General features: G+C 46.6%; 1 protein-coding gene across 1 annotated transcript; it reads right to left on the bottom strand.

Moving 5' to 3' along the window:
* Positions 1-337: 337 nt before the first annotated feature.
* Positions 338-4,825, bottom strand: LOC144143356 (uncharacterized). Its single transcript, XM_077675125.1, has 2 exons — positions 3,644-4,825; positions 338-353 (listed from the first exon to the last, which is right to left on the bottom strand). Exons 1-2 carry the CDS (start codon positions 4,807-4,809, stop codon positions 338-340), a joined length of 1,182 nt encoding a protein of 393 aa, XP_077531251.1. The 5' UTR covers positions 4,810-4,825.
* Positions 4,826-27,374: the final 22,549 nt, after the last annotated feature.

Below are 27,374 nucleotides of genomic sequence, written 5' to 3'. Positions count from 1 at the left end.
CGTGGCGGGCTGAGTGACAGCTGTCTACATGTATTTGGGCACGCCCATACGCGTGTACGAACGCTACAGGGGCGTTCCCGAGAGAGTGTGATCTCGAGGTTATATATTTATTATTTTATTTTATTTATTTATTTAGAGATACTGCCAATCTCGTGAGAGATCATAGCAGGTGGGCAAAAAAAAGTACATTGAAGTGTATAAAATGCGTCACAGAATGTGATAGTCAGTACTAAATGCATAGCAATACAGCGCACAATGTATAATAACAGAACGGTTTCAGTGACCATGGTGTGCATATTACTGGCATTAATACACTCTGACATCACTAAAAGCAAACTCACACAGCTTCATGTCTGAAAAGGTATACATTTGGTTGATCCTTTCAACAAAACATACAGCCATAAAAGCAATCGAACTCTAAAAGACTCAGAGTAACACATACAAATAGACGATGACGACAGTTTATAATACGGGTAGCGCCACATGGTTAGAGCTAAAAAAAAAAAAAAAATTAAATTGGCACCATTTGCTTTTCCACAAGTTTTAAAAATGTTGTCATTGAATTGGCACTCGTGATGGATGGGCTTAGTTTGTTCCATTCTCTTATCGCTAGAGGGAAAAAGGAGTTCCCGAGACAGTTAGTGCGGCAAGGGAATTCAGTGAGTGTAAAAGAGTGCTTATTACGCGTCGGTCGTGTCTGTACGACCGAGATGAGGTTTGTGGTACTAATGTTCATCTGATTATGAAGCAATTGGAACAGGAACTTTAAACGCGCTAATTTCGCCCTATTTTGCATGGTCAGCAACTCAGCTTTTTTTAATAACTCGGAAGGTGACTCTGTTATTTTGTATTTGTTGAATATAAACCTGACCGCTTTCCGTTGTATTGCTTCGACTTTGTTAATATGCACTCTTTCGGAAGGGAACCAGACGATGTTTGCGTACTCTAAGATTGTTCTGACGAATGTGTTGTACGCAAGCAGCTTTGTCTCAGGTGGCGCGAGATGCAGGCGGCGCCTGAGAAAAAATAGCCGTTTCAGAGCGGATGATGTAATGTTGTTAATATGGGATCGCCACCTAAGATCATGCGTTATGGTGAGCCCTAAGTATTTATACTCTGTCACCCTGGTAAGGGGCGTGTCGTTTATCGTGTACGAAAATTCAGAAATACATTTTTTCCTCGTTACGATCAAGAAAGCGGATTTGAGTACGTTTATTTTCATCTGCCAATCATCACACCACCTGGAAATGGATTTTAACGTTTCATTTAGAATTATGTGATCATCAGGTGAATTAATCTCTCGGTAAATAATGCAGTCATCTGCGAAGAGCCTGATTTTGGTTCTGGATTGGGCAGGTAGGTCGTTTATGTAAATGAGGAAGAGAATTGGAGCCAGGACACTACCCTGTGGAACGCCAGACGTGACCGGGACAATTTCGGACGCTTCTTTTTGGACTACAACAAACTGCTGCCGATCCGTCAAGTAGTCAATGAGCCAGTTAACAATGACCCCGTCACCTAACGTGGATTCAAGTTTCTTAATTAGTTTATTATGTGGTACACGATCAAACGCTTTGGATAGGTCCAAAAAACTTAAATCTATTTGCTTCTGACCGTCAATGCTTAGTGATAAATCATGGGTGAGCTCTAACAGTTGAGTGGTCGTCGAGAGACCCTTCCGAAAACCATGTTGGCAAGGGGACAAGAAGTGCTCACGTTCAAGATGTGTTATTATGTGTTTAAGGATTACATGTTCAAGAATCTTACACACTGTACAAGTTAAAGAAATAGGCCTGAAATTAGACACATCTGTTTTGTTTCTCGATTTATGTACCGGAATTATTTTGGCAAGCTTCCATTCTTTCGGCAGTCTACCCACAGTTAATGACTTATTAAAGAGAACGCATAGATATTTTGATACCCATTCAGAGTATCTTTTAAGAAAAATATTTGGTACGTTATCAGGTCCGGTGGATTTCTTTGTATCTAAGGCTAATAAAAGGTTTAATACTCCGGCTTCGGTTACCGTGAGAGGTCCCATAGTACCGTGATTAAACGGGCCTATGGGTGGTAAGTTGCCATCATCGACTGTAAACACAGACTGGAAGTAGGTATTAAGTAAGTTTGCTGTTTTTACGTTGTCTTCAGGTGATGTGGGTTGATCATTACGTTTCTTGGGGTTTAAGTAATTCCAAAATTTTGTAGGAGCGCTCTTCATAAAACTAGGCAGGGTCTTAGTGAAGTAATTAGACTTTGCATGCTTTATTTTAGATTTAAGAGTGGTAATTGCCGTGGCAAGTAGGTTTACGCTTGATTGTTGAGAGTTTGCTTTTCGTGCCTTTCTAAGCCGTTTTACTTTTCGTTTGGCGTGGATGATATCTCGCGTAATCCATGGGTTTCCTTTATTAGGCCTCTTGCGTTTGGTTGGCACGTAATTATTAATACAAAAGAAGATTATATCTTTAAACTTGTGCCATAGTCTGTCTATGTCTGCTGAATTTTCTTTCGCAAGCTTTTCGAAGTCGTCGTATTCGTGAATCAAATGGTCGAGTATGCTTACATCGTCAGCATTCATAAAATCGTGAAACGTTGTCGGTGGTGGCAAGGAAACCAGTCGGCCTTCTTCCGGTATAGAGCAATACGTCAGCTGGTGGTCTGATATGCCTTCAAATATATCTATTTTACTGTTTTCAGGTGAGTAGTGATCGCTTATAAATATTAGGTCCAGAACATTAGACGTTGTTCCTTGCGTTCGCGTGGGTTGCTTGATTAGTTGGTGCAGGTTAAAATCTAGCATGATATCGCAGACGATATCGGAGTTCGGAGAATGAAACGTCATGGCTTGCCAATCGATATCAGGGACGTTGAAATCGCCAAGCAAGATCAGTCTGGTGCCTTTTAGGTGTGTAGCTATATAGTGATACAAGGAGCGTAGAACTTCAGGATCGCTCGAGGGACTACGATAAACGCACCCAACAGCGACACTATGACAGCCAATTTTTAGTTTGCAAAAGATTGCTTCCACGTTTTCCACATCTGGGAGAACAGTGAAAGGAATAGTGTTTTTTATTAATATGGCCACGCCCCCGCCACGAGTGGGTCTATCTTTTCTTGCGACAGAGTAAGTGGGCGTTGATATCTCGTCATCCGTGATATCAGCTGTTAGCCATGTCTCTGTTATGGCTACGAAGTCAGGTTTGAGGCCCAACAGTAATGATTCCATGTGTTCTGATTTATTAAGGATGCTGCGGGCATTTACGTTAATGAAGCTTATTTCGGAAGCTGGTTCGCTCGTCGGGGTCGTAATGTTAGCGGCAGGGGGGTAGCACTGGGGTCGTCTTCTCGCTTGTTTTTTGATTGCGCCGCTTTGTTCGGTACAGTTTTTAAAGGGATGACTTTGTTGCTCACATCATCCCAATAAAAGGCCTCATCGTTTATCCAAAGTTTGTCATAAGCCAGCGCCACTTTATCTCCAGCTTCTTTTTTTGGTTTTCCGTAATTCCAGAGCTTCTTTCTTATATCCCGAACTCTGGCTGAGAAATCTTCGCTAATCGAGTAATTCGTCCCTTTCAATTTTGAACAGCTTTTGAGAACGGTGGTTTTTTCGCGAGAGTCAACTAATTTCAGAATTATTGGTCTTTGCTTATTGGGTGTAGGCTTCCCTAGTCTGTGGATTCTTTCGATGGAAACCGGGGAACATTTAAGAATATCTGTAATAATGGTATCATTAATTAGCTTATCAAGGCTTGCACTGTTTTCTTTTTCACTCTCCGGGACGCCAAACACGAGCAGATTTGACCTTCTTGACTGGTTTTCGAGGTCATCAATCTTAAGTTCTAATGTACGCACAGTGGTTTGCAGGTGAGCGACTTGGTCTATACAGGAGGATACTTTTTTGTCAAGCAACGCAAGGCTTTCAAGCTTAGTTTCGATAGACTTTAGTCGTTGCTCCTTAATATCTTTCAGGTCAAGAGCAATTAGTTCAAGTTGTTTCGAAATGGATTCCAAGTCAGGGCCGGGATTTGTCTCTATATCGCCTCCAAGTAATAACAGTTCTTTAACGCAGAAAGCCAAGTCCCAAAATAACGAACAAAGCAGCCATGGGCACGGCAGCACAATCAGGCACACATTATTTGATCGGATGCATTTGCCATACCGCTTTCTTACCTGCATGAAAAACATGAAGGGATTATGCATCCGAATTCCAGCGATGCTGCCGTGCCCATGAGCCAGTCGATGTTCGCTGCCAGGTTTTGTAGTCCGCCAGGCCCAATCCGCCACCAGGGTAGCGCTGTGGTAAGCTCCGGCGATAACTGTCGCTGACTTGGGGTGGTCCTTCCACGAGTCGTTTTGGCTCAAGATCGCCGGCATGGTTGGCACGTGTGGCAGGGTTGCGTCGATTAGCTGCGTCGGATGTGACGAGCTCTGTTGCTCCGCGCATCCCGCTTCAAGCAGAAGCAGGGTAGCGAAACACTGCATGAAAAACATGAAGGGATTATGCATCCGAATTCCAGCGATGCTGCCGTGCCCATGAGCCAGTCGATGTTCGCTGCCAGGTTTTGTAGTCCGCCAGGCCCAATCCGCCACCAGGGTAGCGCTGTGGTAAGCTCCGGCGATAACTGTCGCTGACTTGGGGTGGTCCTTCCACGAGTCGTTTTGGCTCAAGATCGCCGGCATGGTTGGCACGTGTGGCAGGGTTGCGTCGATTAGCTGCGTCGGATGTGACGAGCTCTGTTGCTCCGCGCATCCCGCTTCAAGCAGAAGCAGGGTAGCGAAACACTGCATGAAAAACATGAAGGGATTATGCATCCGAATTCCAGCGATGCTGCCGTGCCCATATAAGACCCAACTTGGCCGTTGGAAATCGTTCTTGTCTGAGCGCTGAGCTGGCAGTTCCCGGCGAGACAAGGAGTCTCGACCGTTAACGCTAGGTTGGGATTTAGGAGCCCCCTAGTCGAGGTTAAGATCGCGTCGGAGGTTCAGGGTGCCGCGCCGCACCGGGCAACTAGACGGATCTTGCGGCGAGACAGAGTCTCGGCCGTCGTTTCTCGAGCGGTTTGTGTACGCTCCGAGAATAGGAAGAGTTAGACGGAGTTGAGGAGCTCGAGTGATTTGTGCGCACTCGGAGCTAGCGTCTAGCTGAAGTTTGCAGTTTTTCTTTTATTATTCATGTACCCAGTTTTCGTACTGTAAATAGCTGTACATAAACTTCCGTTTCACTAAATCAACTTCAACGCCTCGAGTTCGTCAATTCGACCGCCACCTCCAAGAACTTCAACACCATCGCCCAGGCAGCCTCCTGCCAAATCAACCGGAGCCCGGGCGATTGGGTTCCTGATCGACACCGGACTTCGGGGAAACGATCTTCACTGGCGCAGCCGACAGGATTTGGCAGAAGAGAACACCAGGCCACAGCCAAGGGCAGCAAGCGGACGCAAGCCCATCTTCATCGGCACCAGCCGAGCCCCCCGCGGAGTGTTGCGGCAGAGCCAAGCCAGCGCACGGGGCCAACGACGCGGCAGCCGACCACCGGAGGTGCGGGTGAGTGGGATTTCTTGCGCTTCGTTGTGGCGGTGTAGGCTGAGTCTTGGGTTGCATGGTAGTCACGCGGAGCATGCTGGCGAACATGGCGGCAGGAGGGGTGGTCCAAGCGGAGTCCGAAACAATGATTATTAGGCGAATGGAGTTGGAGTTTCAAGAGCGAGAGGAGAAAAGAGCGCGTGAATTCGAAGAACGCGAGAGAAAAGCAGCGCGAGAATTTAAAGAGCGAATGCAAAAGCTGAAGCTCGAATCTGAAGAGCGGTTGCGAAGGTATGAGTTGGAGCTGGAGCGGAGAAGGCAGACGCCCGTGCGCTCGGACACCCGCGAGCAGAAACAATGGGGCACAGACCCAGCTAGTTGTATAGCAACAGCGAAGTTGAATTGTTCCGGCCAGTGTTTGGAGGTTGTACATTGCGATGACAAAGCAAGCAGCCGTGACTCCCTACACGAGCCTAGCATTTCCGCCGATGTCGAAAGCGCGGAGATGGACATTGGGATGAGGAGCGACGAGGTAGGCGCGGCCGGTGATACCGTAGAGCGGTGTAATGAAGTGATGCTCGAACAGGACGAGCAGCCTCGCAGGCAAAGTTTGAGAATAGAGCTGCAGCGCATGAGACAGAACCCTTCGAACAGGCCCAGTTACGCGCTGACAGCAAAGTTGAATGGGGGCAGCCTGTTTTTCAATTCGAAGCCGCGCGAGGACGAGATAAGCGGCCGTGGCTGCGCACGGGAAGCGAGCGGCTCAGCCGTGAACAGCTGCATGGAAATGGAGGCGAGCACGCGGAGTGTTCAAGCGAGCGCGTCCGGTATAGGAGCAGAGTCAAGGGGTAGCCCCGTTGTCGCGGGTGTAGAGCCGCCAGCTGCTTTTGCAACGGATGCTGCGCTAATGCATGCTGAACTTGCTGGCACGGGCAGTACCCAAATTCTAATCGGTGGACCGGAGGAGGCTGGAGTCGCGCAGGAAAGTCTTGGGGCCCGCCGCGCTCCCAATTACGCTCGAAAGTTGCACGAGAAAGCGAAATCCGTGTCGGGCGTTCAGGAGCCCGCCCAGAAGAGAAAGGAGATAGAAGACGAGAAAGCATGTGACGAGACGGAGCGAAAAAGAGACGGAGTTAACGATACGGAGATGTCGCGTGAGTTTGGTAGTCTTGATAGTGAGAGTGTAACAGAGGAGGTTGATGGAGAACACCAAAACGCATGCGGGGAGACTGCGAAAGCAAGAATGAGAGCTCCCGAGGAGGTTGTGAAGGAGAGGGAAAAACCGTGTGAGGAGGCAGCTACAGTTGAAAGCGAGGAACGAGACGCAATCGGCGATCTCGCGAAACCGGTGGCTGAGATAGAGCTTCGTAGCTTTAGTGTTGGTTGCGGCCATTACCGAGATTCAGTCGGGAGCCGCGCTGGATGGGTTGACGCACTAAGTTCTGCGACCTGGCAGTGTGTCACAGGCCCTAGTTCTGAGTTGGGCCAGGATGAGTGCGTGCTGAAACAGCCGAAAAACGGTCTTTGTCAGGCCGCTGCTCAGAATGCACCTAGCGTGCACGAGCGGTTCTTGGTAGTGACAGGCGCTTGTGAGGTTGTGGTTGTGGGGCAGTCAGCGCGCAAGGGAAAGAATGATCCCGAGAAGGTCGTCGCGTTCGCGGGCCGCCATTACGCTCCAGCATCAACCCTGCGCTCACGCGGCCAGCGCGCAGCGTTGCCTTACGTTGGGGCATTGGAGAGGCATGGCCACTTGGCCTATGGGACAGGAAGCGAAGCCGCATTTCGTGATACCACTCCGTCTTCCCCGAAGTTGTGTTCGCCTCATGGGGCTAAATTGTCGAGACTTGCGTTGACATTGCAACGCTACGCGGTCTGGATCATCTGCAGAGGGGGCGGGAAGTACGCGAATGCACTCCCCTGCTGTCAGATTGTTGCTTGGGGAGGCTAGTATTGAATTGCCTCCGAGCCTTAACACCGCCACGACGGACGTGAACGTTCCCGTTCACCCGTCCTTTTTCGTTGGTGGTGTGTGTGTGTGTGTGTGCCGCGGTTGTGCGCGACGAGATGCCTTGAGTGCTCGATCCGTGCACCGAATTGATCGATCCGCGCACCGAACTGAACTTTCTGTGCACCGCAAGTGAGCGAAAGCACAGCTGGACATTCTTGAAGGAACGTTATCATGCTACGCCGTCACGGAGAACATTTGCGCGCGTGCGCATAGTGGCAATGCAAGCTTTATTAACGTTTTATTTTTGTTGACTGCAAAGTTGCCCGCGTTCTTTACCAGTTCTTATTCCTTTTGTTCTTGTTGTCGAGTGCCGGGATGATTGTGCGCGTTTGCGGTTATAGCGCGCATCAGTGTTATAGCTTGAGTTGTCCCGTTGCTGGTGGCGTTTACGCGCTCCGGAGACACGACCCAATTTCTTTTTACCCGCACTTAGTGTTTTTAGCAATTTTCTGGTGTGTTTCCGGTTTGCTAGAATATTCCGTCCCTGTTGAACGGCTAGTGAATAGGTTGTGTCTGTAGTTTAGGCTAGAGGGAGTTGGATCAGCTGGAGAAATAGATGGGGGCTCATTTGTGGTTATACCTAGCTCCTTCCACGTGTTTTTTTGTTTGCTTGTTTGTTTGTTTATCCCGCTGTTATTGCGGAAGGAGAGTTGAAACAAGTGGCCCTTTTAAATTCTTTTCGGATTGACTGAACCAAGAGGCCCAGTAACCCTCTTAAAGGGGGGAGTTGTAAGGTCCACTTATGAGTTAGCGGCCAGGTGCCCGGGCTGCGCGTGAGAACGCGCCGCTCTGTCTGGCGACGTAGCACTGCCGACACTGCGCTGCAGCCACCGCTAATTCGTCGCGGCGTGCGCGGGAGACGGATTGTCTGGCCCTTCGCATTCCTCAAGGATAATCCCCCATTGAGAGGGCAGACGGCGGCGCCGGATTCCAGGAACGCCTGCCGGACCCGCTGGGATTACCGGCGTGTCTCTATTGTTGTCGCGTCCTGGTCAGCATGACGCACTGTCGCCGTCTTTCGTTTTCGCCCCGCGGGGTCGCTCGAACTTGCTCGTCTACGAGCGTGCCGTTGACCCGAAGGTGGCGGCGCCTCAATGAATATTCCGTGGCGGGCTGAGTGACAGCTGTCTACATGTATTTGGGCACGCCCATACGCGTGTACGAACGCTACAGGGGCGTTCCCGAGAGAGTGTGATCTCGAGGTTATATAAGACCCAACTTGGCCGTTGGAAATCGTTCTTGTCTGAGCGCTGAGCTGGCAGTTCCCGGCGAGACAAGGAGTCTCGACCGTTAACGCTAGGTTGGGATTTAGGAGCCCCCTAGTCGAGGTTAAGATCGCGTCGGAGGTTCAGGGTGCAGCGCCGCACCGGGCAACTAGACGGATCTTGCGGCGAGACAGAGTCTCGGCCGTCGTTTCTCGAGCGGTTTGTGTACGCTCCGAGAATAGGAAGAGTTAGACGGAGTTGAGGAGCTCGAGTGATTTGTGCGCACTCGGAGCTAGCGTCTAGCTGAAGTTTGCAGTTTTTCTTTTATTATTCATGTACCCAGTTTTCGTACTGTAAATAGCTGTACATAAACTTCCGTTTCACTAAATCAACTTCAACGCCTCGAGTTCGTCAATTCGACCGCCACCTCCAAGAACTTCAACACCATCGCCCAGGCAGCCTCCTGCCAAATCAACCGGAGCCCGGGCGATTGGGTTCCTGATCGACACCGGACTTCGGGGAAACGATCTTCACTCCGCGGTTGGTGCAACAACCGAAATGTGGACTCTCACCTCGATGCTGCACCCGATTAAGTCGAGTGTTATAGGTGAAAAGGAGAATGGACTGCGGTGGACTGACTGAACGCTCCTATGTTCTTTTCGCTGCTGTTTTTTTTTCTTTTCTTTCGTCCTATGCTTAAGAGTGAGAGTAACTTTTCACCTTGTGTTGTTTTGCAATTGCGTTGTTCGTTTGGCGGCCGTTTTCTCTTGTTCTTTCTCTTGTTCTCGCGAGGCAGCCTTAATTTTATCTTTGTCGTGGTATCCCGTACGCGGGTATTTTTCAAGTTTGCATGATGTGCCCCGGGCGTGTTATGCATCATTTGTGTTTTTTTTCTCTTGGTGCTTTGCCTGCATGCGGAAATTTCACTTGCATGCATTGAGTCCGCAAGAGATATTCTTTTTGTAATTTTGTTTGTGTATATCGGCACGGTAATCACTGTTGTGAAGCCTGTAGTAGTCCGAGCAGTCCTGACACAGGCTTTTGATAGGGGAGCTGTAATGATTGCAGCACCGATGAACCCAGTCTTGACGATGACCACCCTCCCTTCTCGTAGCCTTGTTGTGTCTCCCCATCCGGTGGTGGAATGTTGGGGCGGCCTCCGCCGACGCCAGCCAGTCGCAACCCTTTGTATGGGCCTCGCCAGCGGCTTTTACGCGGCGTCGGGGGAGGCTTTCCTTTCATCCTGACCTTCGGGGACGGCCAGGGGGGGAGCGGAGGTCAAAATCCATGTTGGCATGTGCGCTGCTGTGGGGGAGGCGGCATTGCTCGCACCCTGCTTGCGCATGCTTCGACGAGTTTGTTCGGAGCTGCGGCCCAGAGTGGTCGCACCAAGACTTGCTCCCGTGGCGGTTTCTGGGCGCCAGAGCCCCACGAATTTCTCGCCAACCGTGCGGCGGTTAGGCACACTATTGGCATCCGGGCCCCATCAGGTATCGCGCCGCGATACCCCCGTTTGTGCGCTGCGGCGCCTCTTAATTGTAATTCAGTTTTTTCTGGTCTTCTGCTATGTTTCGTCGTCTCTTGTAAATACGTGTAAATAGACTTCTTTTTCTACATCACCTACTGGCCTCGTCTCGTCATCGGGTCCTTCACCACCCTCCACGACGACACCAACCACCTTCAACAACGAACTAAACTTTACTGGCCCAAAACTGCCCTTAGTTCAAGGCCTGCGTGGTGTGGCATACACAAAGATGTTAGGAGAGTCTGCCTTGGCACTCTGAAATTTGGACAGGTACAGATGACATGCTTGATGTCTTCTGTTACATGGCAAGCAGGACAGAGTGGTGGAGAGTCCTGCTGAATTTTGCAGAGGAAATGCCGTGTGTACGCCACGTTGAGATGTAGGCGGTGCAATACCTCTTCCTCCCGCTTGCTGAGCCCAGGAGGCATCTTGAAGCTGCATTAAGGTTCAATAATATGCAGTGGCGTGTACTGACGTTTCTTGTAGGTCCAAATGCTCCACTGTGTTCTCCAGGATATCGAATGTGTGAGGGTTGCCGCATCTTTTCTTGTAAAAGTAACGGGCAGCGGTGGAACAGAGAGGCTGTGGGCCGGTGAGGCTGCAGTATCAGCTGTAACATTTCCGGCGACTCCGCAGTGAGCAGGAGCGGTTGTAGTTCGATGCTATGCCGCTGCTGTGTATCTAGGAGGTGCAGGTGATGCATCTCCCATGCCATCTGATATTTCGGTAGTGATCCTTAGTATACTAGAGCGGTCCGGGAATCAGTAAAAAAAGTCCATTTATTAAGTGGCTGCATTCATATGTAGTGAAAAGGAGCTCGCAGCCCAGCGAGCTCGGTAACCATCGTTGCATGGAACGAGCAGCTACAGCAACTTTTGCGGGTCCCGTGCGAAAGATAGCGCACAAACTCGGTCGCAATTTCTTTTTTTTTCTTTTCTTTGTTTTATTCTGGCTAACTGAAGGGCAGCGAGTTTGAAGGCATTGCTTTACGATGCGCGCAGGAGTGCCAGCACGCGGAGCCGTTGTTACTGGCCGTAAGTTTGGGGTTTATGCACGCCGAAAACTCCCCGCGAGGAACGCTATCGAGTAGGTGTAGCGCAGCTGCCCCAGTACCCACTCTACAACGGAAAGACACGTGATAGCGGCCGGCGCAACACTCGAGAGAACCTTACTCATGTGCTCAGTATAGTATAAATGCCCTTCGCGCGGGAGCTCGCCTCGTCGTGTGCAAGCGCAGAGTCTTCGCAGTTCTCTGCATGGCCCTGCCAAGGATAGTTCTCAAGGCCGCGGAAGAGGCTGCGATCCGAAAGGCCGGGCGTGCTAACTATGCGTCCGTCAATGCTCACCTAAAACAGCTTCGCGGTTCAAGTCTTGCGCATGAGTGCAAGCTTTCGTAGATTGGTTTTCCTATTTTACGGGGTTTTGTGATCCGTGACAACAAATAAGTACGCAATAAGTTCGTCGCTGAAAATACCACAGTTATATTCCGCACGTGAGTGCCTGAAAGTGTCTCATTGACAGGTGAATGGTTAGGGCAGTACTTCTCAAGTTTGATGATTAGTTATAATTCACTAATTAAATCTCGGTAACGTACAAAAAACTGCCCAATACTGCACTGCACTAGAAATAGTATGCGCTAGGTTTTGTTCCAGTAACACCTTTGCTCTTTTTAAAACTCTTGGTGCATGATTGCTGGTACACCCTGTTTATAATTACGAAGTCTCTTGCTTGCAAAGAATGTTTGAATGTTTCGGCAAACTCAAAATGAACAAGTAGTCCTTTATATATTAAATCGTCTATCGTGAGCTTCACAAAAAACTTGGACCTTTCATGTGCAATGCACTACAAGGTCAGCAAAACCTGTCGTTATTTGCCACTAGTAGTAAAATGATTACAAAATATCTAGTACGCCCTGCCCTGCCTGGCGCTTCCCATGAATGCGATGATATCGGTATTCCAGTGTCTTTCATTAAAATTTAGGTTCTTTATTATCTTGTTTATTTTATTTCCTTTGCAAATCGGCTTTTACGCTCTTCTTATTAGCTACAATTGAAAGTTTAACATATGTAGCTTTAACAGAAAGGGCGAAGCCGGAAACATGGGTCCACAATTGAATAAAAATAATTTCGTTGCAATCAGAAAATTTCAATTTTAATTTTAGGCAACACAAGCTTGCCATTCTGTATCTATTTTTCAATGAAAACGGTAAAAGCACAAGTTGAATGAAAAACAAATATAGTCCAAAATCGTGGAACCATTTGTTTTTCCGGAACCAGGGCTCTTTGAGGCAGCTCACTGTGTCTACCCCAAAAAAGCTTTGCTTTTGAGAATAAAATCTAATAATTCCTTCAAATAATTGAAGCGCAGTGGCTAAATAGCTTCGTGAAGCACCGGTCACAGATTGAGAAGCTTGATTTGTAGGTCTAGCATAAAAAAACTTTTATGAATATTTATTTATGTTAGGTCATACTTTTTCGACTCCACGTACAACTTATGTTTAGTGCTTCAGACAACTAAACGAGCAGTGGCCCATTTTCCTAGAAAAAATTCATTTCATTAGGCCAGTACGAATTCAACAAAAATATCCTTCTAAAATCTAGCAACCAGAATTGTTTTGTTTTTGGTGTCATTAGAGCGCTGTTTTTTTAAACACGTTTTTATTGCAAACACCAGCAAACAGCTTTGAAGCCATCGCTATTTGGTGAGTTCAATTCCTTAGTTGCATTTCGGTATATGCAGGGGTTTGCCTTTTGCCCTGTCAGGAATAATACCCGCTCCTTGCAAATTCTGATGATAACCCTTGAACACCATCCGGATAATGGACCTAACACAATGTAAATGTGGCTGCTTGGAATTATTTCACAAAAAACAATACTTTTCATATTACCAGTAGAATGTTTATTGGTGCATCTAGGAAGAATAGTTGTTTGGCATTCCGTACCAGTCCTAGCACACATATCCGGCTACGTTGGTGTGGCATCAGCAAATATCTTTCCTAGCGGGGATCTGCAGGCCCTGTTTTGTCCGCATCCTCTTAAAATGCAGTTAAAAATTCTGTCAGCCGATTACTCTCGTAGTAATGGCATTGGCCTATGTAGTTGCTCAGGGATAATCTGAATGAACAAAATTTCGCAAGTACGACATACTCAATTATCACACTGTTTATGAGGTGCTAAATTGGCCTCCAAGTGTCATAGGGCTCCATACAGGCACACTGTTTATTACCGCAACGCCTTGAGTTATCTCCAGCACAGAACAAGACACTCCAGCCAAGTCTAGAATATGCGAATGCAGCGCATAAATCTGCTGTGATACACGATACTGCTACTCTTTGAGCGATACGTTAAAGAAGCTTTAGGCACCCACTCATAACCTGGAGAATTCCCTCCAATCTCGTGACATTGACTTCGCACCTAACAAAACTCAACCTCTCAGTGCCACACCACCAATAAGTGCCACACCAGATTAGCACGACTGCTGTAACTCAGCCCTGGCTGAAACAAACGCCTTATCTCTGTTAATACAAAGTCGCATGGAAGCAGCGAACACTTATTTTTTTGCGTACGTATCTTCATCACGCTTTTTTGATTGACCGAGCCTGTGATATGCTATTTTCTCTTGGTTTATTTAAACTTCCAATCTACAATATACCGGGAAATATAATCAGTTGTCGATATAGTCATGTGGCCACGTTTATATGATGCTGATCTTTGGGATTTAATAAAAGCATATTTTTTTTTTTATTTTACAGCTTTCAGGCTAGAGCGGCTTGTATGGCTCAGCTTACCGAATCGCCTGCACAGCTCATTTTGTCAAATCAGTGCGCTTCTTCTCGGTAAACTTCAGTTTTGCGCGCCGCACTTTTGCTGGGGCACCCGCTCGGTCGGGATGTTTAGCTAGTAAACAAATCCTTAAGTTGTTCCAGCTGATAAGTAGTAGAAAGAAAGAAGCGCGTGGTAACAATGTAACAGGACACAAAAGCAAGGACGGAAAAAAGAACTTGTTTAGTTTTCTTCGCAGCGTCATTTGTTACAGTACTGAATTGTCTTATTGTTAGTTCAGACTGAAATTGTAATACCCCTGCCTAAGGTTTTTCTAGTCTGTGGAAGTGGGATTCCAGGTCAATGGAATGAATTTGGGATAGGACGCACACACCTATTTTTTTCTGATAGAGTTGTTTATGCAGTAGTAAGGGGCCACTAAATATTGCATTTGCAGTAGTTGACGGTTTCTATATATTGTACCCTCATTTAAATGAATGTGTATATTTTTCGTCTGGCACTACTTATGCCCCCATATTTTGAAATATTGGAAATGTTTCCCTCGGGATTTTTCTTCATTTGCCTTTGTGTCGGTAATGAAGTACATTTATGGCTTTATGTGCGAGGCCGTCGCATAAATGATGTCTCGGTTTGAGCGGCCACATGACACTGCCTTCGGATTTGTCTTTTATTTCACTTGATGTCTTAGGTTACTCAATAAAAATCCACTCATTTCATCCAAAAGAACCTCCCGATACGCTGTGTTCTGTTGGTAAGATGAATGCAACGCCATTGGAAACTTTGTTTGCAAGCAGCGATGCCGGTTTTGATGTTTACGCCTATGACGCCAAAACCACATCTTCAGTGCTGTAATTTAATCCTAATGTTACCAATAATGACTGGAATCACCATATTTAAACTCGCCTTACAATTTCTAGTGCAGCCCTTGTTTTCCAAGTTGTTGAGCCCGTTCCATTCGCTACAACCTTCCCACTTCTTGTGTAAAATACAAGAGATACTCTCCAGTTCACTTTTACTGCCTGTAATACCGCCTCATGCTGCCATCTAACCTCAAAACTTAGAGCACTTTGCAATTTTCTATTTGCGCTTCGCCTAGTAATATTTGAGTCCCCTGAACCACAAAGCTATCTTCCACGTTTCACCAATTTGTACAAATTGGTTTCCCTGCTTTAATGGAGCTACTCAAAGTAACTCTTTGCAAATTTTTTTTCTGTGTTTTTCATCCCCGCACTGTATCATGCTTTGTGGCCAGGGCGCTTCAAGCTTTCCTCGAACGCCTTGATCGTCCCTACCTTTATTGAAATTGCCCACAGAAAAAAGTTCGCGTGAGAAGACGGCGGTATTTTTGGCTTCGCAAAAGATTTCGTTCGTTTGTTTCATTCACCAGCCTTCACAGGTTTTATTGGTACACGACGAACTCTCTATAGCGTGCACCGCACTTTTGGAATTGAAGTCTTGCAGCTCGACGAATTGGAACCGCAATATTATTTGATTCATCTGCGTAGTTCAGCGAATGAAATAAGCAGGTACAAAATAGACGCCCTTCTTCTATATTGTGCACAGCTATATTACGCTTCATCATTAAATGTCATTCCTCGCATCGAAATCACCTTCAGTCACTGGCGTGCGAACCTTCCCTATCTCATTGCTTCGTTTCGCCTGAGCTTTGGTGCTGCTCTTCCGCGCATCTGGCGAGGGTAAAGCACCCGCGTGGGGTCTGCCTTTTCACACAGCGGCCGCTAAACCGTCTCTGCTTGCAGTGCAGTGCAGCGAACGACGTGACAATGCCAAGGCTTAATTTAGGGCTGAGATATAAAAGTTATTGGGTTACTGACCATCGAAAGAAACACCAGAGAACACGCAATGCGCGCACCAGAAACCGCAACTGTTCCGCTGCATTGCCGGTGCTTGCTTCCTCAGTATCGAAATCGCTGGCACACCGGCTTTCACTGTCCGTCGGTGCCCTAAGTTTAAGTGAAATAAGGAAGGGAGTCAATGACCCCGTAGATATTGCTAAACGCTAGGTTGAGAAATCTTAGGCAAAAGGAACGTTTCACGACAAAACTCTGTGCATAGTATTTGCATTTGGTCGAGATGACTAGGATTAGAAGTGTTGAAGCTGAGCCAATATTTTTCTATGCCACCTGAAATTAGAAATAAAGAAGAAATAAAGTTAAGACTTTCGGTTGAATTCTTAGAAAGTTGCGAGCGTCTCGTCCCTCTATCTCGCAAACATTAGTTGCTGCCCAAGCCCTCACAGTGATCTAGATTCAACAATCTGCAACGCGACATTTTTGGTGGGACCTTATGTTACCGTAGCAACGACGCTTACCACTCTTACCATCTATGAAGTCAGAGTTGCTCGGTTTAGAGGCGGCATTGGCTGCATGTAGCTGTTTTAGGGGTGAATCACCTTAAGGCCTAGGCTTGCCCGGCGTGCGCCGTCCGTGATCACGGCACTGCGCCGTGTAAAACAAAATATCTGTGAACAAAATATTCACAGAGGTTAATGGAAACAAAATAAAAGGTTCACAAAAGGTTAGAGAGAGAGAGAGAGAGAGAGAGAGAGAGAGAGAGAGAGAGAGAGAGAGAGAGAGAGAGAGAGAGAGAGAGAGAGAGACTCACAGCGCTGTGAAAATCGAAACATCTGTGAACAAAAGGTTCACAAAAAGTTAACAAGGACAAAATAAAAGGTCCACAAAAGGTTAGAGAGGAAGAGAGGGAGAGAGAGAGAGAGAGAGACGCACAGCACCGTGTAAATCGAAACATCTCTAAACAAAACGTTCACAAAAGTAAACAAGAACAAAATAAAAGGGACACAAAAGGTTAGAGAGAGAGAGAGAGTGCTCCTGGAGATCCATTATGCGCATGTGGGCGGAGCATTGGATTGGGTTGGATTGAATTGAATTGGATTTGAATTTGATTGGATTACATTAGATTTGATTGAAATTGATTGGATTGGATTATATTGGGTTAGAATAAATTGAATTGCATTGGTTTAGGGTTATATTGGGAGTCGTTTTTGCAGCAGTAAGCACTCTCACGGGCGATTTACGGTAAGAACGATCCCCAGTGCTTCGCCCACTCTTCGTGATTCACGTCGTGCAGATGCGTGAATATTGATATCTGGGGGTGCTTTGCAAGGCCAAAGGACAGGAGAATTCCTGTGGCCCTCAATGCCCCAGACCCGCTTTTTTCTCACGGCATTTCATCGCCACCACTACAAATTCTGCTTTTTATACTCTCTCCGGCTTCTCTTTCGATACAGCAAGTATTGCAAGTAGTAGCAGAAACACACCCGTTGGCGCTAAAGCATCCGGCGCATTGCTCTTGCTTGCCCTAATGGGGAGTGGCCAGCAGTGAAAGCCCCTGGCTTCGCCCTCCATGCGCAATCTCCAATCTGTCGTTCTCTCTTCTGCTAACACAGCCTCAAATGAACAAAAAGACCCAAATATTGCGAAGATGATTTGAGCACTGCTAAAATATTAACGTCATGCCACTTCCATTGGTCGTGCATTTAAATAATATAACGTCGTAGGCATGCCTAAACCTTTCTTTAGGACTGGCTGATACGTGACCAGCTAACATAGATAACCATGCGGTAGAAGCTGTATACCCGGTACAAAACCATGTGACGTAAGTCATGGAAGAATAACTCTTAGTTTAACTACACTCAACCAGCTCCGTCAAAGTGAACTAAGTACCTTTCAGTAAGTAAAAATGCATATAACCGATGCGTACTTCCGATTGGGACTGATAAGGCCAAACCTGGGGAGATTACTATGCCCATTGAAAAACGTTTAAGTCCCCACCCACACGTCAAGTGATCCGGCAGAAATGAATGTATTAACAGCACGAGCTCAAGGAAGTCACAAGGATTGTGGTTTTGCATAGGGAGTGCCAAGAGTGCACATTAAAAAGTTTCGTAGTGCTCAGAAACCGCGTATTACATGCGATCCGACTCGTGAGCGAGTCACCCAGAAGAAAGGCACGTGCTCTGTATGAAGTTCAACTCAAGCAAGAACAGCGTCGCAAGATCACCAACCAATGGGCCGGCCGAAAGTACAAGGAAAAACTTGTTTGAATCCACTACCAGTTCGTCATGAACGCTGAGCACGGTCAAAATTGTAATGCGGCATCTTGGCACAGGGAAGTCTTTAACGTGTACAGGAAAAACCGCACTGCCCTCAAAGTGATCATGGTCGACCAGACAAGCTGGGACGTGATGATTCATAGAGGCGAATCTAAAAGCGTCTTACACGACAAAGTGTCTGAAAAGTGCGACAGTGTCGGTAAAGGATGGTGTCATTCTTATGTGTTTCCCGAAACATGCAACGAGTTCTGCAAACATTCTGCCTGAAAAAACCGACCACACAGCCAAGATTTGATCCCAAATGCAATCTGCGTGCACGCGAGTTGTCCGCCGCTGACAAAAATGCAAGAAAAAAATCCGCACACCCTTTCTTCTTCAAATACGACAGTGGTGAAAAGAACAAAACCGAGCAGCAAGGCCACCTCCGAAAAAAATGTCCCTGCACTAAGACATGTTGACATCGCTCAGAGTCGTACAGGGCGGTACCGTAAATAGGAAGCCCGGAGGCGCCACCGTAATGATCCCACGTTCTCGTCTGTCCCCCAGAGGCAGACCAAAATAAAAGGGAGCCAAATCGCTATCGCCGCAGGCTGGAGCTCCATGTTTCAACAGCGGTTAGATCGAAGTCGGGGTGTGGAAGCCTGAGTGCCCAGATAGGATTATAAGCACAAATCAAATATGGCTCGAAGTGGAAATCACGCGCCTAAGGGAAAGCAACACGACACGAGCACTAGTGCAATCTCGGTATTTGGGGATGGATGTGCGCAAGTCAACGCTGAACAAAGAAGAAAAGAACGCTCAGAAAAATAGAACTAAAAACGCTGGAAGCTCACAATAACGCGTAAGACCTGAAGGTAGCGAAGCTGTGCGCAACGTTCACGACAATCACGACGGTGTCAATTCACGTTTGTAGCCAATTTCTTCTACTTCACTGCCGCAACGCCACTAACTCCATCTTGGTTGCTATCACGGCAAATAAGAAGCAAATCGGCTGCAATCCTGGAAGGCCTGAGTAGGGGGTCCTCTTCCACTAACGAGCGAACACAACACGCACACTTGAACTAGGCGCCGCAGGTACAACGTGTAGTCTATCACATCTTCTGTCTCGAGCAAGCGACATGCTCCTCTCCCCACAATCGTGTCCTACTGAGTGAGCCGTTTGAATATCGGTTAATACCTCACGGTCGTGGCAGAGTGAACAGTGTTACCATACCACTGACTCTGCCAAACAAATTCTGACGCCCTTGCCATTGTTGCACTTTGACTGTGCCGCCTTGGGCTGTGAAATTTTTATCTTTCGCATATCTGTTTACAAAGAGCTTTGCTGCAACTCCAAGTCTTACGCCGTGTTTAACTTTTCTTTACTATTCTCGTTCCGTGCAAGTGTTACCACGATACGGTGAAAGCTGCAGTTTCTCGTGCGGCAAATGGTTGCCAATCTCCCTAAGTGATTAGGCTTAGCTTGTCGGGACAATTTCTTGGTACATTTAACAGCGGACACCGTACACAAACCATTTGCCGAAACAGCTTCGCTGTAAAGATCCGCGATCACAAAGTCAAGTTGGGGGCGCGTGAAAATTGGGCAAACAAAAAAAATAAAGAAATGCTTAAAGCAACTGCGCCAAGAGAATCCTCGTGGCAGCACTGAGAAATCCAGAACACCCCATTGAAATGCGTACACAATAAGAAAAACGATAACAATACACAAATAGCTGGCACAAAAAATTATAACAAAATCTTTTCGACTGTTTTTTTTCTTGTGGTAAGAGTTAAGCCTAAATTTCTCCCAGATAAGAGCAGTGGGGGCAAAAGTAGTCAACGCGGGAAACCCACGGCAATTTCAGGGAACTTAATACGAATATAAAAAAACGTCTATTCTTTTTCAACTACTAGCAAGGCACTAAGTGTAATCTTTCAAACATTCTACTAATAAATTGCCGAGACCTTTGGTACTCTAAATCTACCTAACCGAAATGTGACAGCAAATGAAGTAGTTAATGCACGCCTCAGAACTAGTGAAAAATAGAGTGCTGGTCTGATGACATCAACAAAAATGTACTCCTAACCAAATTCAGTTCTGTTGAACGTTCCCAAGGCAGCTTTTTATTGCTCGCAGAAAGCTGTCAGCGCGTAATAGATACAATTGTATGCCGATTTGTTGAGCAGTTTCTTCGGACTTACCATAAAAGCTTAATTTAGTACAACTCGGTAAAACAATTTACCAATACCGAACACCGTACGCCTCTAGCCTCCAGAGAACTGGCCGCTCTAAAATATCCGACTACCGGTGGTACTGAGCGCTCGAGGACGGCGCCGAGAATTTTTATAATAGAAATAGACCCAGGCTTCTCCTGCGCAGCTTAAACTACCGACAACACCTAATACATTGAAAACGGGGCAACGTAGTATGATAAGGTTTCGAAATTTTATCGTTAAATACTTTTTCTCAGACAACAAAGAAGTTAGTGCAGAAATGGGAAAAAGGGCGATGACCAATGATGGCGGCCATCGATCCTGTTCGGTTTGAGAAGTGATGCAAAATGCAGTTCTTTAACTTTAACGAAGGCGTTGTAGTCATGGCAGTTACTCACGGACCAGAAACACAAGACATGTCGTTCTTTCAGAATTTGGCATTGCACGCCCCCCCCCCGTAAAAGCTACGCATTTTCAAACCGTTCCGTAAAGTTGAGCTGGTCAACGCTAAAGCAATATCACCGGTGGAATATTTCAATGCACATCATACAATCGTCCATGCAGACGGTGAACGAATACGCCTTGTAACATCTTATACGGTGCTTTATTCAAGCCCTAATTACAAATGACATGCACGTTACGGCGAGAGGCAACCGTTCAGGGGAAGGCCCATTCTAAGATCACCCATTCCCAAAATACGTGACTACTTATTCACACTCCATCACTACCACGAAACGTGGCCTGGTGCGCTCGCCATGTGACGGCTTGTTGTGCCAGAGCGCGGGTCGCAAATTCATTTCACATGGTTACGCGCTTACGGCTGGGCAGAAGCAAGCCTCGGAAAAACGGCCGCAGCAGACGTGCACCAACACGCCAGAAAGCGGCACCAAAGAGTCGCATACCCTTTCCACTTCCCGGCGGATGGGCTGACGCACTCACTTCACCTCCATTTGTCAGATTCAAACTGCGGCCAGTGGTGAGTCACAATTCGAGCGATGTGAACAGCTCGAAGCGACATTGGACCATCGGGGATATATAAACAGCCCGGAAGCCGCAGTGAGGGCATCATTCATCTAAGGCACCGAGTTAAGACGTCTTCTCGCCTTCGTGCGAGCCATGTGAGACAATTCTTACCCTTGTACATATTGTATATAAGCGCTGGTTTCACTCACCGTCGCCTCGACCACATCGTCGCTCAGCTCTGCGCCGCGCCGGTAAAGCTCTCAGCAAGACAAAGTCGCAACAGTGGTGACAGTGCTCGGAAGGCAACCTCACAACATGCTGCCTCAACCCGCTGAAGGTAGTTTTGAGCCTTCTCTCTGCAACCTGTGCCAGTCTTGATTTATCCGTTTCAGTACACACACCGGCCAGTAACGCAGCTTTGGTCATACGCTAGGCTACTGCTGTGACCAACACTCTTTAGCAAGCCGAGAGCGCGCTTCGGTCACTAAAATTTGTGCGGAAGGAATGTATTAGATGGCCAATATTTTAAACCTTGCCTATTATTGGCGGTGCAGTGCTAGTGACCGTAAACGTGAATGGGTTTTTATACCAGAAATTAAGAGCATAAATACTAAGTGGGGGAGTTTTATCGTTTTCTTGTTTTAACCGTGGAGCTGTTGGAGCTTTTGTGCGTACGTATGGACCGTTAACAAGAAAGTGCGCTGGTGAAGCGGAGAGGGGAACATTATGAGCTTAAAAGCATGAGAAAAACTGACGAGGGGGTAAGAAGTCCACAAGCAGTTGTTGGGAGGTATGAAACCAGGGCCCGTTCGATTGCGGTATGATGCATTCGGTGCACACATTTCCTTTGGATTCGTAGCTCAGGGGTTGGTTTTGGATTTTTACTGAGTCAAAATAGACTGGCATCGGAAACTGGCAGGTCTGATTGTGAACCACAGGAGGGTTGATTGTGGACGAACATAGTTGAACTAAGTTTGCATGAAAAAGCTGTGCTTTTACGGAAGCTTTCTTTTCAGAAAAGGTGCCCTTAAAAAAAGTGACCCGGGTGCTAGGTGTAAAGGGGTGGGCCACGTTAGGTTTCTTTCGGAGTATTTGAAACAAGGAGTCGGGCATAGCTACCAGCAGGCATTAGGAAGCCAAAGTAACAGACATGGTTATTACAAGAGAAATGGTAACATTGCACTGGACGGTTCACTAAACACTAAAGCTGGACACACCGAAATCGAAGCGCCCTACATAAGACTTCGAGACATGCGTCTCGAAATTTCCAGATTCTCGTATGTACACTCTATCGCAGTCCGCGCATAACCCTTTGTACACAACACCGGGAAATCGTTCTTTCGGTAATGTATCTTTCACTTACACAAGAGCGTCCTTTACCTTCTGGGTAGGAACGTAGGCAGTTTCATGTCGTACTTGCCAAGGACTCAATCCATAGATTCATTCACTACCGGCACGCATGCTATGCTCCATCTTTTTGAGCCTGAGTCTTTGCGAGGCTGCTGACGCGCGATCCAACTTCTGTTCCACCGAAGTCACTCAGGAATCCGGGTAGCCGCTTGCATACAGGTGACGACCTACTCGTTGGACCTCAGCCGAGTTGTCAGCAGCCGTGGAGCAGATAGTGCAGGAACGTTGCATTAAAGATGACACCACGGACCTTTTGTGCGCTGCAGGGTTGTTACAAAACGTTCCTTGCCCCAGACGATTTTGACTCTAGGCTGTATCCTGAATCTATAATTATACAGACGAACCAAAACACTCTGAACCGCGCTAACGGTAGTCTTCCCCCCGCCCACGCGAGGTGTTTAGGTCACGTGCTTCATCCTACTTAAACTGTTAGCTTTCTGTGTCTGCTTTTAGTTTGAACAAAGCTCCCGTTCAGGGGGCCGAAATGTCATTTTTTTATTTTTTCGTGTGGTCGGCGTCTTCTTTATTATGTATTTTAATGTCATTCCCGACCAGACGGGAGTCCGTCGAAGCCTCAATTTTATCTGCCTCCGCAGGGCACATGGCCAGTGTTTCGTTAGAGAAGTTGGCCGGTCCCTCTCCTTCACCTGCCGCCTGTCCTCTTCCTGCGACACCTCAATTTCAACTTGACCTGCAAAACCCGTGGCCTCATCCCCCGTTTCCTACGCCTGTATAGGCTGATTCCCACAAAGACTATATTTCATGCTGTCGAAAAAGCGGAACCATGCATTCTACACGCAATGATCCTTGATTTCCAAAAGAAGATTAGGTCGCTGAACAATAAAGCATTCTTTGCATGGCGTCGTCTGGAGCATGAATGTGGCGGAGACCTCCAAATTCAGAGTAGACTGCGTTTTTCTAGATTTCTCGAAAGCCTTTGATAAATTTTATCATTGTTTATTACTGTAGAAACTTTCCACCCTGAAAATAGATCCAAATTATTAATCTGGCTTGAATATTTCGTCACTTACCGCTTTCAATACGTTACCCTAAACAACTACGATTCCTCTTTGATTTCTGTAACGTCAGGCGTGCCACAAGGCTCCATTTTAGGTCCACTACTGTTTTTAATATATATTAATGACCTTACGAAGTGCGTTTCATCTTTTATTCATCTCTATGCTGACGACTGCGTCCTTTATAGAGAAATAGCGAAGGATACTGACCAGCTTTTGCTGCAGTCGGATCTAGATGGTATCTCGCAGTGGTGGAAAACATGGAAAATGCAGCTAAACCCTGACAAATGCAAACTAATGAGGTTTTCTCGCCAAAATGAATCACCTTCAGTTTATAATCTCAGTGGGACCCAGTTGGAAGTCGTTTCATCTTATCGCTATTTGGGTGTAATTATAACTTCAACTCTTTCATGGAAAGCGCACATCGAATACATAACCAGTAATGCCAACCGCACATTAGGCTACCTCCGGCGAAATTTCCGCAAAGCACCGGTTTCTTTAAAGCTGTTATTCTACAAAACTCCTGTAAGACCAAAATTAGAATATGCCGCCTCAATCTGGGATCCGAATCGAACTTCTTTGCAATACACCCTTGAACTTGTTCAGAATAACGCCGCCCGTTTCATCCTTTCAAACTACAACAGAACTGCTAGCGGAACACAAATGAAGTTACCTCTGCAGCTACCGGTGTTATCATTACGAAGAAAAGTTTTCCGTCTATGCTTATTCAATAAAATTTATCACCACCAGTGTTTATCCAGTGAACTAATTGCAAGGCCATCTTACCCCTCTTCACCTGTCGACCACGCCTACAATAGTCGCGAACATTTTTTGCCACACAAACTCATTTTTTTTATTCTTTCTTGCCGCAAACCTCGACCGAATGGAACCACCTTCCGGGTAACTTTGCATCAATAGCCGATTCATATCTTTTTCGCCGATCGTTGTTCGCCTTTTTCGGGTGTATTGGTTTCACGTGACGTTCTGTCTGTTCGTGTTGTTATATTGCTTGAATAACTGTTCTTGAGCGCATATTCGGCGCATTTCTTGTGTAGTACTGTGTAAAATGTGTAGTATGCTTTGCAGCCGGCATTTGCAGGCTACAAAGCCAACTACACGAACGGCAAATGCTGATTGATTGATTTTTGGGTTTAACGCGCCGACGCAACGGAGGCGATGACGCGCGCCGTAGTGGAGGGCTCCGGATTAATTTTGCCCACCTGGGGATCTTTAACGTGCGCCGAAATCTCGCACACACGCGCGTTTTTGCTTTTCGCCTCCATCAGAAAAGCGGCCGCCGCGGCCGGGAATCGAACCGGCGACCTCGTGCTCAGTAGCGCAACGCCTTAGCCACTGAGCCATCGCGGCGGGTGACCGGCAGATGCTTTCCGTTTGTTCTTTACGAGGCGAATATTTATACCCATTCATCCAGAAGAACCACTAGCGTATTTTATTATGAACTTTTGTTGTCTGTACTACCAGCTTATGTAGTCTGTTACATTCTTGCCGCTTTGTTACTTGCTACTTGTATTTTTTTCCCGAAAACCCACTCCCCTCTTCAATGCTTGTGTGATTGAGGGTACTTGAAATAAATAAATAAATAAATAAATAAATAAATAAATAAATAAATAAATAAATAAATAAATAAATAAATAAATAAATAAATAAATAAACCGCACCTAGGCTGAACATATAGATGGGAGGTTTACATCGATCAACATGGGTGTGTTCAATCCCAAACAAAGAGCAAAGAACACAAAGAACACTCAAGCGAACAGTCAGTAACGATCGATAAAAAACGTCTTCTGGTTACCCTTTAGCTGCTAGAAAATTTGGACATATGACAAGTGACAGGACAAACCCTTGCCTTGTTGCCACCCATGTGTCTATTTTCAGGGATTAGGCCTTGTCGTTAAATATCTACTACTTGCGCACAAATGAGTTCTTCCTACTTAAGAAGAGAGCCTGTGTATACAGTCAAACCCGGCTATAACGAACCCGGATAGAGCGAATTATGCTATCTATCGAACAAAAATATTTCAGTTACGGAAATACATGGAAAACATATTCCTTATAACGAAGTTCACATCGGATATATCGAACTCTGTGCGCCTAGAATAGCCGCCGAAATGCATGGTCTCGAAGCGGCGATGGAGATGTGGATTGGCCGCGACCACGGAGCAAGAGCCGCGACTGAGACATTGCGCCTCACACGCAGCGACGTGACGCCCGACACTTTCCGTAACTGTTTCCGACGCGCGGGACTCACGACGGAACCCGCCCAGTCAGCGAGTCCGGGCCAAGACAACAGCATTGGTGAACTGTGGGAAGAGCTCGCCAATGTTCCCGATGATGTCGCGAGTGAGAGCCGTCCGACGCTTATAGTGAAGCGCTTTCGGCAGTCGATGTGCTTCGCCAATGCTTCTTCGATGTTAGAGGACGCAGACTCGAACTGGTGCAAACAATGTTTCGAGTAGAGAATGCTATGCTAGTTGAAGCCGCCAAAACGAAAGAGGGAAAACAAATATCACCGCTTTTTTTACAAAGTAGAAAATTGGGTGAAAAAGTAGCTTTATTACTTGCAATAGATGGATTACTTTGGATGTGGTAACGGCTACTTTACTGTGTTCGTTTCTGCATGCGGGCATGGTGGAGTTAGGGAGGGGGGAGGGCCCCTGCGGACTCCGAACTCGTAACAATCAGCTCGTTATAGGCGGGTTCGGCTATATCGAACTATTGGATATATCGAACTAACCGAAGTGCGTATTCAAGTTCGCTATAAACGGGTTTCACTGTATCGATACTTCTGTTGTATTAACCTAATGGCTGACGTCATTTTGTATGGCTCAAGCTACTTTAAGTGGCAGCTGAAGCGCAAGAATTTGTGTTTCGAAATTCAGGACAATACTCATCTGGCATGGCATTGGCATGTTAGAAGGTATTAATTCGATACCGAGACAAGCCGAACAATTGACAGTCATGGCAACGGTAGAAGCGCTGATTCTCACTAACCCTACCGTATGAAATGCCGCCCTTCATTTCTAATGACAAGAAAAAATATGAAGCCACTAAATACAAGCTCATAAATTCACAGCAGGGTCATCTCAAAGGCATTCAGATGTTTAGCACACCATATGTAGTACAAGGTATCCCACGCACGCGTCGGAACGGACAGGACTTAAACGTCTTCTACCGGGAGGAAAACATGGACGCCGAAAAAGTTTTCAAATATTTAGTAGTACATGTTTTTCTTGGGGCGCGACATACATAGACTGGGAAATTTTGTATTTTATTACATTGTGCAAAACGAGTGAACACCTCGTGTGTGGCACTGTGCATCTAGACTTCGTATCCATTACAGTCTGTTTTCTTTGTTGCCATTGGGTAACTATGCTCCAATTCTGTTCTTAATAAACTGCATTGTAACTTTAGCGCATGCCGCGTCACTTTGCGGTATTATGTCGACTTGCCCCTTTGCGTAGTTTAGGGATTGCTAAGCTAGCTCAACCTGTATCTCACCAAGAGGTAGAGCCAGCTGAGCAATCACTGAACTATGCTGTTTTAATAGTGACCAAGTTCACAAGTGGCATAAAACTAATCCAATAACTGTAACTCACCAAAAGCACAGGCGAAAAACTTTCGGGGAGAAATATTAAAAA

This window comes from Haemaphysalis longicornis, unplaced genomic scaffold, assembly GCF_048455015.1.
Source record: "Haemaphysalis longicornis isolate Haplotype H1 unplaced genomic scaffold, Haemaphysalis longicornis Haplotype H1 scaffold_6, whole genome shotgun sequence".
Lineage (NCBI taxonomy): Eukaryota > Metazoa > Arthropoda > Arachnida > Ixodida > Ixodidae > Haemaphysalis > Haemaphysalis longicornis.
Note: the sequence above shows the minus strand (reverse complement) of the source record. Positions and strands in the feature narration are given on the sequence as shown.